The sequence below is a fragment of the Micromesistius poutassou genome, assembly GCF_964030765.1.
Source record: "Micromesistius poutassou genome assembly, chromosome: 16".
Lineage (NCBI taxonomy): Eukaryota > Metazoa > Chordata > Actinopteri > Gadiformes > Gadidae > Micromesistius > Micromesistius poutassou.
The window spans coordinates 7,570,215-7,589,495 of record NC_140286.1 but is presented as its reverse complement, the minus strand read 5'-3'; the positions used below and the strand labels follow the sequence as shown (position 1 = coordinate 7,589,495).

Here is a 19,281-nt window from a genome sequence, read left to right as displayed (position 1 = left end):
CGTCCCACCCCTGTTTGAATATCTCCCGACCCTGTCGACTAAACTTTGTCAAGATCAAGTGAAGAATAGGCAAGTACCTTAATGAGAAAAGTGAAGGAGAAGCTGTATTTGGGGAATTAATTGTGTTTGTGATTGATTGAGTTAATTGATGCTTGTGTGTTCCCTGCTGATTGGCTTGCCAGGTGGCAGGTTTAAAGAGCAGCAGTCGACCACACACACACGTTGCCATATATCCAGGCAATGCCCTGTGTTTGTGTGTTTGCACGTGTGTCTGAGTTTAGCTTAAAGTGTTGGAAGCATGTTTTGGAAGCTGAGGTGGAAAATGCCATGTTACTGGCCTGTTGCCCATAGGCTGGGGATCTGCTATCATCTCCATACTACAATAGAGCCGCTGCTCAGTGGATATACAGTACATGTCCAGCATATTGTTTAGTAGAAACATCTATAAAAAATGACCTTTTCAGTTGATTATTCAATACACAGCTGCTCCTGTCGTACAGTTGTTGGACTTTTGAGGTAAAGCAGTACAAGCAGGCCACCTTTAATTCAACCCTGCCTGGTTGCTGCTCTGTCAGACCATTAATAAGAAGCTTTTTACCAGGTTGGTTCAGCCAGGAGCTGCCTCTTTGGGGAGAACCCTGCTGATACCCCCACCATCTGTTGGATGTAGTTGCCCGCAGGCACAACCAGGCCCTACTGAACATCTGCCATGGTGGATTTTAACCAACCAATTATCCATTCCTGAGGGCTCCTAACTTTTCCCTCTCTCTCTCTTGCCTCACCATCCACCCACCTCAGCGGCAGCGTGAAATGGCATTCAGAGTGTTTCTTACTGAATGACGTAAGGTATGGAGGGACACATTATAGCAAATTCTGACTCTTAATTGAGTTCATGTATTTAATTTCAGCCAGCACCAGACCAGCATCTGTTTGAGCTGTTTGATAACGGCCCAGGAGATACTAACATTAGCATGGGTCTGCTATCAACTCAGCACAAACCACTGGGCTGGCGGGCTGACATCTCCCCCCCTCTCCCTACCAGTGGAAAGCCATGTATTAGTGTGGATGGAGCTGGGGTTAATCAGACGGTGCCATTAAAAAGCCACAGCCCCCAGCTCTCTCTCTCTTGCCCTCCACCATTAATCTATCTTTCTCAATCAGCTCCAAGACAGCCATCAGGGAACCTGATAGCTGAGTTGGAGTTGAGGCCTGGATGGGAAAGTAAAACCATATCCCATATAAAATAGACAGGTTAACAAGACCTACCTGGATAGATAGAAACCCATGGAGAAATACAAAAAGGTTTGTGACAGGAAACAGGGGGGTAAAAGATATGATTTTTCGTTGCACTGTCGACAAAAGGAGTCAAATTACCCTGACACTCACTGAGATGAATATGTTAACACCTGTGTTTTTCTTGGTAGAAGTTTTTTTTAACACAAGACAGTTCTTCTGCTTGGATTCCTGAGGTACAACCCAATGTATCATCAATGCACCATTAGACCAAACCAACGTTTGGTCTAATCTATTTATTTCATTATTTTCAATACAAATAGACAAGTCTGAAGAACCAGAAACTTTAGTCTTGTGAATGCAAAGCAGAATAATTGCGTGTATCATCAACTGTATAAATAAAGGTATTTGAGCAATGTCACGGACAAACGCAGCAAAGGGAAACCGATTGTTTCATTAATAACAATAGTCCTCATTTCAGACTTGCTTTGATCATTATGGGAAAATCAATCTTTAGTATATAAATACATGATTCAGTGGTCATTATGGATGGCTCATCAAAATAACCTCCCCTCATACCAGCAAAGCCAAGTACCACCTACACACATGCTGGACGCCCAAACGCCAGCTCACAGACACACACACACACACACACACACACACACTTGAAGCCGGCCACCATAGAATGGTGGAATAATGCCACAGGCAAAAATGTTTAATTGAAAGGAAATGGTTTGAAGGTTTTGACAATTTTTATTTGACCATTGAGATTTACAAAACGCAATATCCAAGGGATTCTGTTCTTGAAAGCTTTGCTCTTTTATTTCAAATTGATGATGGATGATTATTCCTTGTTTTTTATACTTTGAGTAAAAACCACCTCCACACTGTATTTTAGTATGGGCTATGTATTTTTGAGTACGTAGACTACTGTGTGAGAAATAGCCATAATGACACATAGTAAGCATCTTTTTTTTCAATATACTTGCACAATAGACACATTTATTGTACAGAACATCTCAATGTAGATAACCTCAGGTGCTCTTTCTCTTCCAAATATCTCTTAACTCTTGTGCTATATATCTCTCGCCAGACATGCAGGTCTGGATCTTTGCCACATTGTTATGCTCTCTTTCCTTCTTTATTCTCCTCCGTGTTTCTGTTTACCCGTGTGGGAAGTTGCCATCGGACACAGCCCGAATATATATATTCCAACAGTGCAGAATATCAGCCACACGTTCAATTAGCGTATAACCACTGGGGAGCTGCCAACTCACAGCTCGGAATCTAACGACCGCTTTTAAATGGGCTAATTATTTTGGCACGCTACATAGACAGGCTATTGGCCTTTGAAACAATTAAAGGGAGAAAATAGCCAAAGATACAAGGAGAGCAATGTCCAGTTATTGAGGGACAGTGAGAGAGAGAGAGAGAGCGAGCGAGCGCGGGAAAGGGAGAGGGAGAGGGAGAGGGAGAGAGAGAGAGATTACCTGCTGTAATAAGGAAAGCTGACTGCTGATAGCTCTAATTGTACCCCAGAACGACTTTTTTATGCCTCTCGTTTGGCCGGCCCTATCACCATGTGCTAACCGCTCAGGACTGTCCCTCTATGGGGCGAGGCCATAGCCAGACTAGATTGCCTTATCTCACCACCATCCCACAGAACAATGTCCACCTGTCTCTATTATCGTGTTGTCAGTGTGTCCATCTGTCCGACATTGTGTTTTAATCCCAAGACGGGACTGAAGCCCTCCCCCTCCCCAGCTCCCCCATTGTTGACCTTGTTGCAGACCTCCCCTGTTTGTTTCTCCATGCCCCATTACATGAGCTTCATCGCCCGCGATGGCCCACCTGATTAGCTCTCTGCCTGCAGAGGATCCACCACCATCCAGGGCTAGAATTTAAACCATGCTGCGGTGGATGTGTAATGGCCATCTGGAGAGAACAGAGAGGCCTATTCTCCCAGGATACCCGCAAGGCTGCAACACAGGATCTGGAGCTCACAACGAAATACGAAAAGCAGGGTGTGGTGGTGGAGCACCAGGTAAGACTGGAGAGAAGAGACAAGCAAGCGAGTGTCTTAAGAAGGATGAGGAGGGATGAAGGCTTCATCAGTTTTAAATGAATACAATTCAAAAGTTTGTTTGCGTAGTGCCTTCCTTAAATGAAAATCTACCACAAACTGATTGAAAAACAAATTGTCTTCCATCCCTTCTTCCACTTTCCTTCTTTACCTTCTTGTTTTGAGTTTTTTGCTTGATTACTTTAAGTAAGGGTGTATTAAATGGTGTGCGAAGCCCTTCGAGTCTGTCATTCATTGTGATGAATATAAATACATTTGGGTTGACTGATGACGGAGAGAGGCTGATGGCGGAGGTATAACCTCCTTCTAGGTTACAGGGAGTTTGAACAAGCTTGTCTGTTTAATGGGAGCACTTTAACCATTCTCCTATGGTAGTGTTTCTGGGGGCCAAGTGATTGACAGGAGACTGGTTCATTAAATGGTCCAGGCAGTAAACGAATGAGCCGTTCGGTTAAGGGTGTGATTACATTTGTGCGTATGAAGTTGATGTTCAAAGTGGAGTTCTTTTCATTGCTTGAAATTCTTTCATTTTAGAGTCCTTTTTCTGCAAGATCTTTTCAAACTTTCCTAACTTCCTGAAAGTCAGTTGATAAAGACACATTTTAACAAAAGTGTTATGAACGAAAGCAATTTTAATGAGGTAATAGATGCAATTTAAGAGTTCATCGCATTTCTTAAAGTTTAAATCAATCAAAAATAACTTGGCATCATTCATTAGCTTTGGCTTTGCGATATGACGCTAAAAGGACATGTCTGTGTCAGGGAGCGCATCCTTCCTGCTACAGGATTTGTACATTGAAGGCATCATGGGATCTTTCCATGTCAATATTCCGCCATTTTTCGAGGACTCAAGAGAGTTTTACTAATGCAAAATCCTGAATAACCATAAATATACTGTGCAGGCTAATCAAAAAGAATATTGGCCACGTCTCGCAGGAGAAAAAAACTGTGGCAGTTTCAAACACAACAATTCCACCTCATAATGACAAATTAGTTCACTATTAATGACTAAACAATGACTAAAACACCATGACTACCAATCACATTCCTATGCTCCTATGCTACTATACTTGCGAAATGGAGGCGGTTGTTGTGATGTGACTTCCCGATGCCCTATAGCTGTTTCCTTCCTTTTCACGGGTGGGGCATGTATGATCGCTACGATATGCATGCACAGCATCATTAGTAGAGATTTAAACATATATGAATTCTGCCCACGCCTTTAGCAATGAGAGCCATAATCAGAAGTGTGTCACACAGACAGCAAAGCATGGCCTATCCTTTGCACATATCATGTTATCGTTCATGGTAAGCTTGAATAGCTCTTAATTAAGAGAATATTTAACTAATATTTATACTGCTATTTATTAAGATTTTTGTTATTATTTGGCATAGTATTAGTATAAGCAGAAGTAGTATGGTAGTAGTAGTAGCAGCAGCAGTTGAATATGGTGCAGTAGTTGTAGTAGAAGTAGTATTTTCGTACAACACAACCATCCACCAAATTAAATGAAAAATCAATGCAGGTGGAAAAAAAACGAATTGCCCTGTCCATCTAACTTATGTTGAACATTTCCTCTCGTCACAGCTGAATGAAGACCTAAAAGGTTTTCCTGTGTCTTCACTTAGCTCCGTTAAATCATCAGTGAAAACTAAAAAGATGGGCAAGTGCTATTAAAGCTCACTAACCTTTGAATAAATACATACAAATAGGTATCCGGCTGACACTGCCACCCTTATTAAGAGTAACAAATATAATAGTTGATTCAGGATGTGGTTGCCTAATGGTCATAAAAATATGGTAACACCATAGGCTGACTACCAAACCCAAATACATACCCAGTCTCTGTTACAATTTTATTCAAATATTATTCCTCCTCGCCAATTTGTCGGCTCTGTTCCCAAGTAATATTTTTTCACATTTTTCCATTAAATATAGACTACAGAAAGACGCACAATGCAGAGGACATACTAACCAAAAATCCATGATCCATGACAAAATAATGGCAAAAAGCTAATTCACTACCTGGTTAGAGCAATTACATGCATACAGTTCAGGTGAAACAGCCATGTTACCTAATAATGTGACCTGGGTCATGTTTAATGGTGTCAACACAAATCCCCTCAAACAACTGAAAATGACCTGATAGCTGTGGAAAAAGAGTGACAGACTGTCTGCAGTCTGGCCACTTGGCAGGATAAGTGATGGCAGATAGTTGGTTCTTTATCAGCAGCGAGGTGGCAGGTCCATTTAGGGTGTTTAGAGGTGTAACTGAGAGAGCCTCTCCAGAGAGCTGGGAGAGCGCTTGGTTCGCCAGACCTCTCAATAGACTTAAAGACTAAAGAACCTTTCTCAAGGGGCGGCACGCTGAAACTGGAGCTGGGACAGCAGTGAAAGACCCTCTCTTTTCTATCCTTCTCCCCCTCCCTGCATCTCTCTCTTTAACTCCCTGTCTCTCTCTCCCTCAATCTCCCTCTCCCTCCCCACTCACTTGCTCTCTCCCCACTCTCCCTCTTCATTCTATCTAAAAGAGCCAAGTGGAAAGGTCCTCTTTAGTCAGAGTAGGCACCGCTGCTGAATATCTTGAGAAGACGCGAAAGCAGCGCGGGCGCATCACCACCAAGGCGCGAGACAGTAATTGCCCAGCCGTGGTGAGGAGAGGACGGTAGTTTGGTCTGTTGACTGCACCACGAGGCTTTACCTGTAATACGCGCTCCGTCATGGATCCGGGAATTCAAATGATCAATGGGATTATCTTACTTCTCGCCTCGATACTTTTAATGTCACGCGGGACTACCGGAGAAGGTGAGCAGCACCGCGCGCGCTATTGAAGAATACATGCATGTCGATGAAATGAGCGCGCGCCGCAACGTGTGATGAAAAGTGAAAGGTATCTTTGTGTTTCTGAGCGGTCTCAAACGAGTTAAGCTGTCAGCCCTGAGTAGCCTGACATTTAAATATTCGGGCTCATTTAGTGATGTTTAAAAAAAGTCATCAAAAACATTTAGAATAAATAGAATCCCTAGTTATAATAGTAGACCTACCCTGTTTAAAATGGCTAATTAGCTTGTTTTTGAAGTACATTTAAGAAATGCTGAGGCACTTTCAAAAGCACAGGTAGGCGGTACATTTTATTACCAAGTGCATTTTACCAACGCTTTGTCATTATATGAACTATGAATAGGCTTACTTAATTATCCGGGTCAGTGGACTTGGCGTCTCAGCTATCTTGAGAGGATGCTTCACTTCACATAATGTTACTGCGATGGAAATATTTCTGCCTTAGTATAAAACCTGACAGTACATCGAACTGACAAAGCGGGTTATCTTTCCCCGTTATGGCAGGCGTTGGCTGCAAAATGCTGGAAACGAGCAAACTATTCCGAGCACGGACACCCATTTGACAATATTCTCCCCGCTCGAGGGAGCAGAGGGCAAACGTCAGCATGTTAGTCTGTATGTAAACGGGACAAAGAGATCGAGGAATCCGTTTACAGGGGTGGAACTCATGACAGGACAGAAAGAGAGATATAGAAAGTCGACCAATCTTTTTTTACGGGGGCGAATTTGGGAGCGATACAGCTTTGAAGTGATATTTTTCTGGCTGCACCACCTCAGTTGCACTCCGCAAACGAGACCCTGGTGGTAGGCTGGCTAGGCATCCTGATTGATCAGACCGTCTCTCCTCACTTCACCGTGCCGAGTTTCTTCCGTTCCCCCACCCCTGCTGCTTTCATGCTACTTGTTTTTGATTTCCCGGTCGTTTCTGAGTCAGAGGACTGCCGCTGTGTCAGGATAGCATCCGCTCTTATATCTATTCTTCTCTCTCCCCCCCCCCCCACAACCCCACATCTTGCTCTCTTGTTATTTTCTATAGCTTTATAGCCATGCAGCTGTCTACCTACCTCTCTAGCTCTCCCATACTCCAGGTAGCACCTGCTTTTCTCTCTTTTCGTTTCTTCCGTTCTACTTTCTCTCTCTCTCTCTCTCTCTCTCTCTCTCTCTCTCTCTCTCTCTCTCTCTCCTTCCCCCTTATTATCTATCTCCCCCTCCTCACTCTCTCCTTCCCCTGCTCCCCCCCCCCTCTCTCTCTCTCTCTCTCTCTCTCTCTCTCTCTCTCTCTCTCTCTCTCTCTCTCTCTCTCTCTCTCTCTCTCTCTCTCCTTCCCCTGCTCCCCCCTCTATCTGTCTCTCTCTGTCGCTCTCACCTCTCCCTTCCTCTCACTCTCTCCTTCCCATGCCCCCCCCCCCCTTTTATCTGTGTCTCTCTCCCTCCACTTCTCTATGAGCATATAGTAGCACACTTATCCTGCATGGACCATAAAGCGTGGCAGCAGCCTACATCATTTGCACCGGAGAGGGACTAAAGGGAGGCCAAGCGGCAGCACCTCATCGTCACCCACCCGCGGCCCCTGGGTTATACACAACTCATTAAGGAAATGATAGCAAATGACAAACAATGCACAGATCCACTCGGAGAAGGACCCAGATGGATCCCTGACGGCTGGTTAGCTCCTGCCAGGGGCCACGACTGGGTCCCATTAGATCACACAGCAGGTTGCTGGGTTGGATCTCCTGCCCTCCTGTCAAAAAGATTGCAGTGTATTTAATCCCTTTTAATTCATCAAGCGGGATGTTGTTTGGTGAAAAGAAAAAGCTGCCTGAAGCCACAACACAGAACGGCTTCAATTGGCTGGAATAGACTGCCAGGGATCATGCTCAGGGAGCAAAATCCCATTAGCAAAATTATGTTTAGCAATCATCAACAGTTATATAAGCACTGAAGAATTGTAAAGCCTACCCCCTTGAATAAAGTACATTAAAAGCTGAAATAACACCACAGGCACAACTGGGCCAAATAAACTGTGTTAGGTATATTTTGATTAAACGGTGGAAGCCTAGAGAAGGGTCCAAGGCTGCAGCTTTAAAATAACAAAAAAATAAATTAAATTGGCAAAATATATGCCATGAAATTCACGGAATTAATTGGGAAGAATATACATACATTTCACTGTTATCTACGTCTATTTACCCCACCAGAGTTCCCTTGAGCAGAATTTAGTCACTAATAGGCTATTAGGCTGCACAAGTCAGATGAGAGAATAAGGTTTTAAAGAATAATTAACAGATTGGAATGATGACAGAGATATTGCGACATGAGGCAGAATCAGCGGTGTGGTGAGTTGAGGCTGATTTTTAAGTGTTGTAGATAACGATCTGGCCATTGCAACAACCAGGTGCCCTGGAGTGAGGCTTAAATAAAGCAGGAAACTAGGTTTTACTAATTGCTATCAAACCAATGGCTCCAACCAGAACCTGAACACACACACACACACACACACACACACACACACACACACACACACACACGCACACACACACACATGCACACATGCATGCACACACACACACACACACACACACACACACACACACACTAATGGGATGATGCAGTGTGTGTTCTCTGTAAGATTGATGCAGGGTGCTTGTGTGATTGTCTTAAAAGGGTAGGTCAACCCCCAAATCACTTTTTTCAGTTGAAAACCATTGGGTTGCATACAAAGCGTCGGTGAACATGGGCTTTGACAATGGCTGACAACCCCCTTGCATGCGTTCAGATGAAAACCAGTCTGTTTTTCAAAGAAATCATTCTAGTTTTTTATTATCTGCTGGCTGGAAGTTCTGCTGCTAAAATGGAGCTTTGCTAGCCCTTTAAGAATCTGTCACGATCCATACATTTCAGTCGCAGCATAATCCCACGCTCAGTGGCTGGAACTGGGTTTATCATTGGATGTGACGCAATGGCACCTTAGGGGAGATTGTATAGTGGTAATGTATTGTAACAGTAAACAGTTGAAGATAAAGCAGACTGGGGATGAGTTCTTGTGTGTGAGAGGTGGTGGTCTACTGAGCTGGGAGGTGCTTAACAGATGATGCAGAGTGAAGTTGGTAAGAAGAATATTACAGTAGGGCACTGTGTGAGAGGTTGCATCAACTCTCAAAATCTCTCTCAACCACACATACAAAATCTCTCTTCCTCACTCACTCACACACACACACACACACACACACACGCGCATATGCGCGCACACACACACACACACACACACACACACACACACACACACACACACACACACACACACACACACCAGTGGCGGCTGCTGGTCTTTCAAAGAGGGGAAGCTAATTTTCAGCCTACATCATATAAATTGTCAATTTATGTATATGTAAAATCTGCTCTCTGTTCCTTTTCAAGGAAATGCTCTGTGACCCTGTCATACCAACTAGCTATATTTTCCAGTGACTTGACCAGTGTCCTCTCAATGGCCAGCAGAGCTTGGCTGCTTAAATGGCCATGGCCCATTGTGTTATGGGTGTAGGACTTGAGCTGCTTTAAACAGGAGAAGCTCCTTTCTACACCTGCAGATGTAGCTCCAATTGTTGCCACTAATGAACAGTTTGTAAAGCTGAGGCATTGCACTTACAACTTCATGTCTTTAAGGAACACCAAGAAATCACACAGCTTTCCCCTGCCACCCTGCAAGTCCTGATTTGAATACAGGACTTGAAGTTCAGACCTCAGGCTCCCTGAATCAAAGTGATGGCCAGCTACCAAAATGATATTAAACTTGAACAAGTAAATGTGGGAATTATGTTAAACTGAAACAAGGAATTGAGTGTATAAGTACGAAATGTAAGATGAAAATTGTCTAGCAATTTCTAGCAAAAAAGAGAAGGAAATCAAGTCAGTTGACCTGCGATGAGCAGCTGATTTTGAACGAACTCGTCTTCGAGATGGACATGTTTTAAAGCATTTTTAGTCAATGAAATGTTAACACAACAGTATATATTTGACCATTTCATTTTGGAAATTTTAGGGGAAGCTGAGCTTTCCTTGCAGTCTTCGCCATTTCCTTGCAGAAATCGCCACTGACACACACACACACACCAGTGGCGGCTGGTGGTTTTTAAAGTAAGGGAGGAAGGACTGCGCGCTTGGTTGCCATTGGCCTGCTTGCACTGTTAGTGGCGTATGGTGGCATAAGTATGTGAGAATCAAGTTATTTCAGGGTGTTTTGGTGAACTACAAAATAGCAGGGAGGGATAATTATGTGAATAAAATTGATACAAATCCACCAGTGGCAGCATTGTACTGGTGGGCAGCATGTCTTGGACTACAAGGGCAGAAGGAAAGGATGCAAAGCCAATTAGTCAAATCAGGCCTACTCTTGATTTCTAAAACTAAATAAAAAATCTGGGCCTATCATTGGGCCTATTTTTGCCCTCAATGACTGAAGCTATTGGTTGTAATTTTGGCTATGTTTTTTTTCAGCTACAATTGTTTTAAGAAAAATGAAGACACAAAACCAAAAGTGATGCCATTTAAAATGCATCATGCTCTGAATCATTCACTAACATCCTTTCCACAATATTAAACAGAACGGTCAGAGTAACAAAAATTAAAATAACAACATAATTAAATAATTAAAATAACATAATTTCACAACTATTGACATGGACTGTAAGCCTAACATTGTTTGAGGCAAATGTGGATGTTAATGGATGTTTCAGAATGTTGGTCATGGTGTTAAGCCAAATAAGATTGAGGGACTTCATTTATAGATCAAGTCAATCCTCCTTGCTGTTTGTGTTGCAAAGATATCAGTGACCTGGTCATACCAAACGGGATATTTTTAAAGTGATTTCAGAATAACTGCGAGTGTAACTCCACGTTTTCGCCACCCTTTCGTTGGTAACCCAACGTTGGAGTACTGAAAAATAGTTAGACTGAGCGCATTTATTTCGGCAGACTTTTGGCGGTGGAAACGCCAATATAAGCGAACCAAACCGCACCGAATTGCACCGAACCGCACCGCTCGGTGGAAACGCCAATATAAGCGAACAGAGCCGCACTGTACCGCAACGAACAGTACCGCACCGCTCGGTGGAAACGAGGCATACTTGAGGGGATAAACCCTCCCTCTGGGCTGCTCCACAGCCAGGGCTCCTGCTTATTCGTGAATAGACGTTGACGCGATACAGAACCCTTAGCTAGTCCCACCCACTAGGACTTTCCTCCTCTCTACAATTGACCCCCATGTTATCCACCGGCCGCCAGTAGTTCCCGAGAAATTAATGGGAGTCAATGGAGGCTGAGGGAGGAACGTCCTCCCTCAGTAATATTCAATAGGCGATATGGGGTGCTAATATCCCTTTACCCAGGGAAATGGACATTACATATACAAAGGCATTAAAGTAGTCATATTTAAGGGCATTAATTCATTACAGTAGTCTGGGCATTCTACACTTTTTAGAGAAGCTTTTTGGAGAAGCCTCCACTGACACACACACACACACACACACACACACACACACACACACACACACACACACACACACACACACATACACACACACACACACACACACACATGCATGCACACACTCAAACATCAAGACATACAGAAGTAGATGCCCCTTTAGTCACGTTGTCTTACATGAAAGTGCTTACTATACTAGACTTAAGTGGTATGGAATGTTTGTGTCACAACTACTTTACTGCTTTATCAAGAATTCCCTTTACTTGTTTTCATTTGCATCCAATTTGCATACATTTCTTGTCTGTATGTATGTTTGTATGCATATATGTATGTTGGTATGTATGTATGTTGATATGTAGGTATGTTGGTATGTATGTACGTTTGAATGGATAGATGGTGGAAGTATTGACAAAGGGTGGCAACAGTAGACACACAGATCTCTATTATTGCCCTGATTAAAATGCTTTTAGTCCCACCAGAGTGGCTGTCATTTAAGAAGCTGGGATGGACAGATTAAGAGTGACAAGAGTGGTCCTCTCTAAAGCCAATAAATTATCCTTCAGCTTCTTGGTTCCCAGGAGAGAATGCATCCATCATTGTCCTTATCACCCGTCTCCACCAAGACCTCACACCCCCACCCTCACGATCTTGACAATTCATTTAATTCTGCGTTGAAGTTGTAGCAACACCGGAGGCTAGGTGCAGCTAAAGCTATTTATGTGAGTGAGGTAAAAGAGATATAAGATGCCCCGAGAGGTTTAATGTTTATCTTTCTACGGCATCAATAATTCAGGGGCAGGGCCTGAATGGCACTCTCACACAGTGATTCAGTTTAACGCAAGGGAACACAACAGGTTTAGCACAAGACCCACAACAAGCACTTTCTAAGGTTTTGGTTAGGTCTGGTTTGTGTGTGTGTGTGTGTGTGTGTGTGAACCTTGTTTGTTTGGATTCAAATTAAGTTTAAAATATTAGAGATATATCTTTATTGTAATGTAGATGTATTTAATGTGTACTTATAGACACAACTCAAACAGTCAGAGGTGTTTAAAGATAGAGTGAAGAAGCCAAAAGCTTTATTGGAAACTCAAAGACAGCTTGAAAAGGACCTGTTGTTGAATGACATGACAGTGAGATGGCAACATTTGAATATTATCCCATACACACATGTATTCAAACGGTTACATTTAGTGTGCCATTCCTTTTGATATTTAATTTACAGTACTTCAGAGATTCCCTGCTCACAATTTGCTGACAAATGCAATAAGGGCTATCAAAGCCTGAGGGAAAAGCTCAGTTCCATGAGTTCTGAGTTTACTCTTTGTTTATCTTCTCTCTCTCAGGGGTGATCTGAGGAGAGCATTTAACAGTTTATGTGTCCAGTGTTCTGAACTTTTTCTCAGAAATAACTGGGTATTTGGACAACCAGTGTGTTCAGATGCAGCTACATATACAGACAGCTTTATTTATACAGACAAGTTTCTTGTTGCCAAACATGTTAGATCGTTGTTGGCCAACATTCTTTAGGGCTTTTTCATTTGTGGCACCACATTGCAATTGCCACCTACCGTTTCGGAATTATAGGAGCACAGGATGGTAGTAAAGGTGCTTTGGTCATTGTTTAGTATTTTATCGTTAAAATTATTCGTTATTATGGGATGACAGCTTTTCTCATGCGAGACATGGCAAAACAGTTGGATAAGCCTAGGCTACGGTATATTTACGTCTATTTAGACATTACTACAACTCGTCATCACAAAATGGTATCACCAACAAAAAATCTCATGAGGATTTCTAGAGGACGTAAAAGCCCTAAAGCTGATTTTGGTGTTGTTTGAGGCAGTGGGCGAGCACCTTTAGAAGAGGCAGGGTGCACCCCCTGATTGATATCCCTACAACCATTATTTTTTTAACCAGCAGCAAGCATCTGTTAGAAACCTGGTAAAATGCCCATCAATTAGTCGTCCGTTTAGCCGTTTAGATGGCATCTGCTTGGTCAGAGTGTAGCTGCGTACACATAATGGATGGAGAACATGTACGGTTTCCTCATCACACTAGGTGTTGTGTCCTATTAGCATAGGTTAGCATGCCATCTTGAAAATAAACAGGTGCATTTCATCTGTAAATGTGGAAATCTTTGACACAATGAATTGGCTCTGTTTTTTACACAAAGAAAATAGATACATATATGTGGCTGACGCCCTAGGATGAGGAATATGCTTTAAGTAGTAGTCGTGAAATATTTCTCCTTTATTGTCTTTTATGAAAATGCATTAAGGAGACGTGTGGTCAAGGGCGTCATCAGGTTTTTGAGAGTGGGGGGGACATATTTTGAGGGGGGGTCTGGGGGTCCTCCCCCAGAAAATATTTGAAAGAAGTAGATGCAATTTCCCGCATTCTGGTGCATTTTACCATGTTTTTAGATTTAAAATGATCTCCCTCTTTCATTGATTTTCCTTGGAGCTGGCATGGTCTGCAATTACTGACTACTATTATGTTATTTATATATATATATATATATATATATATATTTTAACAGCCATTGAAAACGTTTACATGTCTTGATGATATATAGGCTAGGTTTTTTATACAACAAAGTAGGCTATTAGGCACGAATATTTGATCTTTGTGACTTTGAATATTGCTAATGCCAGAGAATGTCTCATAAGGGTCCTAACATTCTTATCAGAAAAGCTGGCTGTGTTTGGCCATGGAAGAATGCAATTTAGCTATTTGGCCACTCAATGGAAAACTTGGGAAACTCTGACTTACTTTCCTCTTCTTCGAAAAAAAAAAGTCCTTATGTCCATCTCGTGTCGCTGTCGTTGATCTGACTCAACATAGGCTTGCTTTGGTAGGCTTCGGTGCGTGTTTTGAATGCGTGCGTGATGCTGCTTTGTGTGTTAAAAAAAAACAGGAAAAAAAACAGGAGTGGATTTCTATTTATATGGATATTCCCCCTACTGATAAAGTGGAACGGATTTGATTGTGAAGCGATAGAAAGAACACTGGACTAGTAGACCAGTCATGCACTAATATTTTTGATGGCAAATGTGGGGGGGTCAAAATGACTTTTTTTCAAGGGTGGGGGGGACGTGTCCCCCCCCAATTATATTATGGTGATGCCCATGCGTGTGGTGCTATCAATGGGAGCTGACCTGGGGTGTGAATTCAGCCAGATCTAATGGAGCCTAGTTTTACATTTGCCTTCCTGAAAAAGATGACGCCCCTTGTACTGCCTCCAAAAACTCCAAAATCAAATGCCACTATCATTTGAATTGTGACTAGTTGCTCTACCAAGCATTAATGGTAACACATTTACAATAAGGGTACATTAATAAACCATTCGTTTAACGTTAATTATCATTAGCTAATGCAGTAATAAACATTAACAGTTAATTTAACAGTTAACTAATGTTCTAGTTATAATTTAATGATGGTGTTCGTGTATCACCACGGTGATACGGGTATACCGTATTAAAAAGGTAGACCATGTATCACCATCATGGTAGAAGGTGATACAGGTATACATTTAGAGAGGTAGACCATGAATCATCATTGTAGATGGATTGCACGGGGGCACCCAGACTTGGTCGGGAGGGAATGAAGGGGACGTCTTGTAAAGGCCAGGTCCCTATAAACATCGATCACTTTGAAAGAGTTCACCAGGATGACCTGTTGTGCTGCTGTTAATTGTGGCCTCAATGTTGAGTTTTTAATGAGTTTTTACTGCAGTGTTGTTTAATGCTTCACCATAACATGCACACGCAAACCATATTGTGGAAATAACATAGACAATACCCTTTGCTAAATGAAAGCGTTCTTGTGCACAGGAAAAAATGCTGTTTTTAAACTAGCCCTGACCTTTCTGAGATCTGTTTGGATCTACCCTAAAAAATTCCCAGTATGATCGTTGCACGACCATCTATTTTTCAGACGTTTCTGTCTGGATTTGACCAGGAGGTGAACCAAAATGCGGAACTAAACAGCTCAAAAGAAAACAGGCAGAAACATTGCAACAGGAGAAAACCAACAGAGACAGGTAGCTGACGAACATAGGCAGGCACTAGGCAACCAACATTTTGACAATTTTGTCTCCTAAATACAAAGGATAAAATACGAATAAAGGTATGGCATGACGACAATAAACTCTGAGATCTCTCCCTCACATTACTACAGTCCTCATTCCAATTGTCTATAGGTATTGTCTTCATATGTATATTTATTATATATATGTATATATATATGTGAAGAACACAGCATAATACATAAATACAGCCTACTGCCTTTGGGTTGAGTGAGTGTTTTTTGCAATCTGGATGGGAGGGGAAGTCATCATGGATTGGTCTCAGTGGAACATAAGTGGGCGTATCTCAACACTCCTGCTGTTTCCCAGAGCTTTGATGTGATTGGCTGCCAAAGGAGCGTTTTTTTCTGCTTTGATCTCAATTTATTTTTCGCAGCGGATAAAAACTATAATGTTCTTCAATTATTTGTGGGTTTATATTTATTTCATGTAATACACATCATGAATACCACCAAAAATATTTAGTATAGTCTTTATGTTTGGGAAACACAGGCGGCAGTGGTTGTGCATAGTAGGAAACAGTCAAGCTGAAGTAACCTGGCCTATGGCCTGCAAGTAGTCTGTTGGGATGCAGCCTTTTATTATGCTGGTCCTGACGATACACTTCCTTCCTAACTTCCTAACACTTCCTTCCTAACTTCCTTCCACGGTGTAGACCTCAGGCAGGTAACGTTACGCCATTAAATGCAGAAAGTGATCAGGTGTCTATCCAAGCACTGCAACAACATTGGTTCTGCTGATACCTAAAGCTGTGCTTATCAGGGAAGAAGCCTAGACCACCAGTGATGGGCTAGAATATTAATATAGACCAGCCATGCCTTGTAGATGCCCGGTGTATTCTGTATTCAACACGGACTATGACTTAGAGTTCAGTGTCTCATTACAGCCAGGTAGAGTTATTAAAACGTGTTTAACCAACGTTTTATTGTGGTTTGATTCAAATGTAAAATAATGGATCTATAAATGAGATAAAGTGATTCCTTTATGTGGCGGTGAGAATGCTGTCAGGAGGACATCAGGGCCCTCATAGATTTTGCATGCAGGTCATGCCCAAACTGTTCATTTGCCAATGAATCAATTGTCATTGGATTGTTCAAGATAAGGGGCTGGGTTGGTTCATTTTGTGCATTTTCGATGTTGGCAGCTCCAGCCTTATCGTGAACAGTCACAAGAACAACCCTTGCATTATAACTTCTTCACCAATTAAGAACGAAAATTCTGTAACTGTAAATTCTGTAGCCAACTGTAACATACAGTTGGCATAAATGGAATGTGATTAAAAAAAGATGGTTCATTTCGAATATATTATATAATATATATTAAAATCATTGTGTATAGCAAGCAGAAGGTATTTCATCATTATTTAAGAGCTGCAAGTAATTTATAAATAACCAGTCAACATCGACAACTTGTTAGTTGAAAGAAAGTTCATGTCCATCGTATTATATATATATGATACATTATATATATATATATTGATATAATAAGAAATGAAATGATGTACCAATACTGATTCTGATTGGTTTTCCATTATCTATTTACTACATTTATAAATTAAGTTTCCTGTAGGGATTGAATCTTGGTATTCTAATTGGCTCACCTCTCCCGTGTTTACTGCATTTTAAAGATCATTAATAACGGTAATAATGGCAGCTGTCATGCCTACAGAATAAACCCTACTTAAGGAGGAGGCTACCTGGAAAAACACAATTTTGGTTTTGATTTTGAGTATTTCTTGCTACTATGATTACCCTAGTTTCATAAAATGTAATGTGTCCCATAAAATAATGGTCATTAAATAATCATACATTAATAAAATTAAGATTCTTATATTCCATCTCCACTAACCTACACAAAAAACATTTAGATTAAAGCCCTTATCTCAAAATTACATATTTTATACACTGGAGCATTTGTCTATAGTTTGATAGGTACCAGGTAGATTTTTTTTGCTGTTTTTGTAAAAATACAATGAAAAAGCCCTCGTGCATTTGTTACCACTCAGTTACTTAGCGCAGCAAAAGAGAGAAAATGACTAACTTACTCAAGCAAAAGAAGACAGTTTTCGGTTTGTGGTTGGAGTTTGCTGTCCACAAATACGACCGCATAATGGATGCTGTGTCAGGCTTTTCCAGTAATGCTTCCTTATTACTATAAAACAATTTTATCATCCATGGAAAAACAATCTGTTGTCTCCTGAGGGCTGCAAAAATGGACACAGTCTGTGTCTGCACACATGAAACACACTCGCCACACCCTCCCTAAAGTTTATGTAAATTGCACATTTCACTGTTGAGTTTGTGATAACATTCAATGCAGTGGTTGTGGGACGCCCGCACAGTACCTACCGTGCATTGACTTTGATATGGACTGGTATGCCACGAAGTTATAATAAAATAAAATCGAATGCCAGTTAATGATGAGGAACCCACAGATTATACACCACAAAAATAATAACAATGAAGCAATTCTGCTTTTGGAACGTGTATTCGTGCTGATCGAACAAATGTGACACATATTGCAATAGCATTCCTGTGAGATTTTCATAGTCTGTTAGGTTGGATAATATAGTACAGCTACCAACACATCATTTGTCAAACACATTACAGTCTTCTTTAGGTAGATGAATATCAACGCAATGCTGCTTAAAAAAACAACAAGTATATTTTTCAAGGAGTCACGCCATTGATGGGTTCATCAATCAAGGACTCATGTCATCGGTGACAGAGTTGCCATTGCTTCCATTTTATTTGGATGAGACAGTTTATTCTGTGCTGAACACCATCCATCTAAGTCAGGCAAAAGCAAGGCTCCATTGTATGGCATGCACTTCTTACGTGTTGTTTTTCAGTGGTTTGATTTTGTGATTTTATGTTATTGTTACACTAACTTAGTTCCAGCAGTCCTACTTTGTAATAGCAGAAATACTGGGGGGAGATGGCACAGAACCTGGGCCGGAAAGGGGCAGAGTTACGACTTGTTTCGTTATGGTGAGGATAACAAAACTGTATACAATTTCAAAATGGGATTTAATAAGTGTATTTCTACATTGACCAGTATACACAATTGATTAGAAACCTTTACAGACAGTTTTGTTACAGTTTACTACTGCCAGAGTTTGTGTCCGCCAATTGCCTCCAGCAACATGAATGGTCGAAACAAATATAAAGCAAAAGGACAGTGAAACGTCCTGTCCACCCAGATTGGAGCTCGTCTGCCATCATACTTTAGATATTAATCTAAATTCTGATTTGTAAGACTATTGTTAGTCTTGCCACCAAATTTCTTCCTTAAAATGAAAATCCAATAAGCTACTAGACCAGAAACACAGCCTTAGTTGTGTTCCACACTTATTTCTGAGGTTGCAGTGATACACAATCCAAACCAAGGAAGGAAGTGAGAAGATACGCCTTGGAAAGAAAATAAACAGACAGACAGACAGATAATCTGACATGTATACTCCCTGTTCTAGCGTTCATGATCTATCATTGCCATTTACCATTTACAACGTGTTGACTGCAGCAATCGTTATTTTGGCTGCCGATGGATAGAAA

General features: G+C 41.5%; 1 protein-coding gene across 1 annotated transcript in view; it reads left to right on the top strand.

The window, feature by feature from the left end:
* Window positions 1-3,160: 3,160 nt before the first annotated feature.
* cntnap3 (contactin associated protein family member 3) overlaps window positions 3,161-19,281 on the top strand; it is a gene marked incomplete at both ends in the record, with an annotated part of 120,847 nt that continues 104,726 nt past the window's right edge. Inside the window, 2 exons of the mRNA XM_084481475.1 lie at window positions 3,161-3,277; window positions 5,849-5,951. Coding sequence (XP_084337601.1) covers window positions 3,161-3,277; window positions 5,849-5,951 — 220 coding nt within the window. The remainder of the gene's footprint in view (window positions 3,278-5,848; window positions 5,952-19,281) is intronic.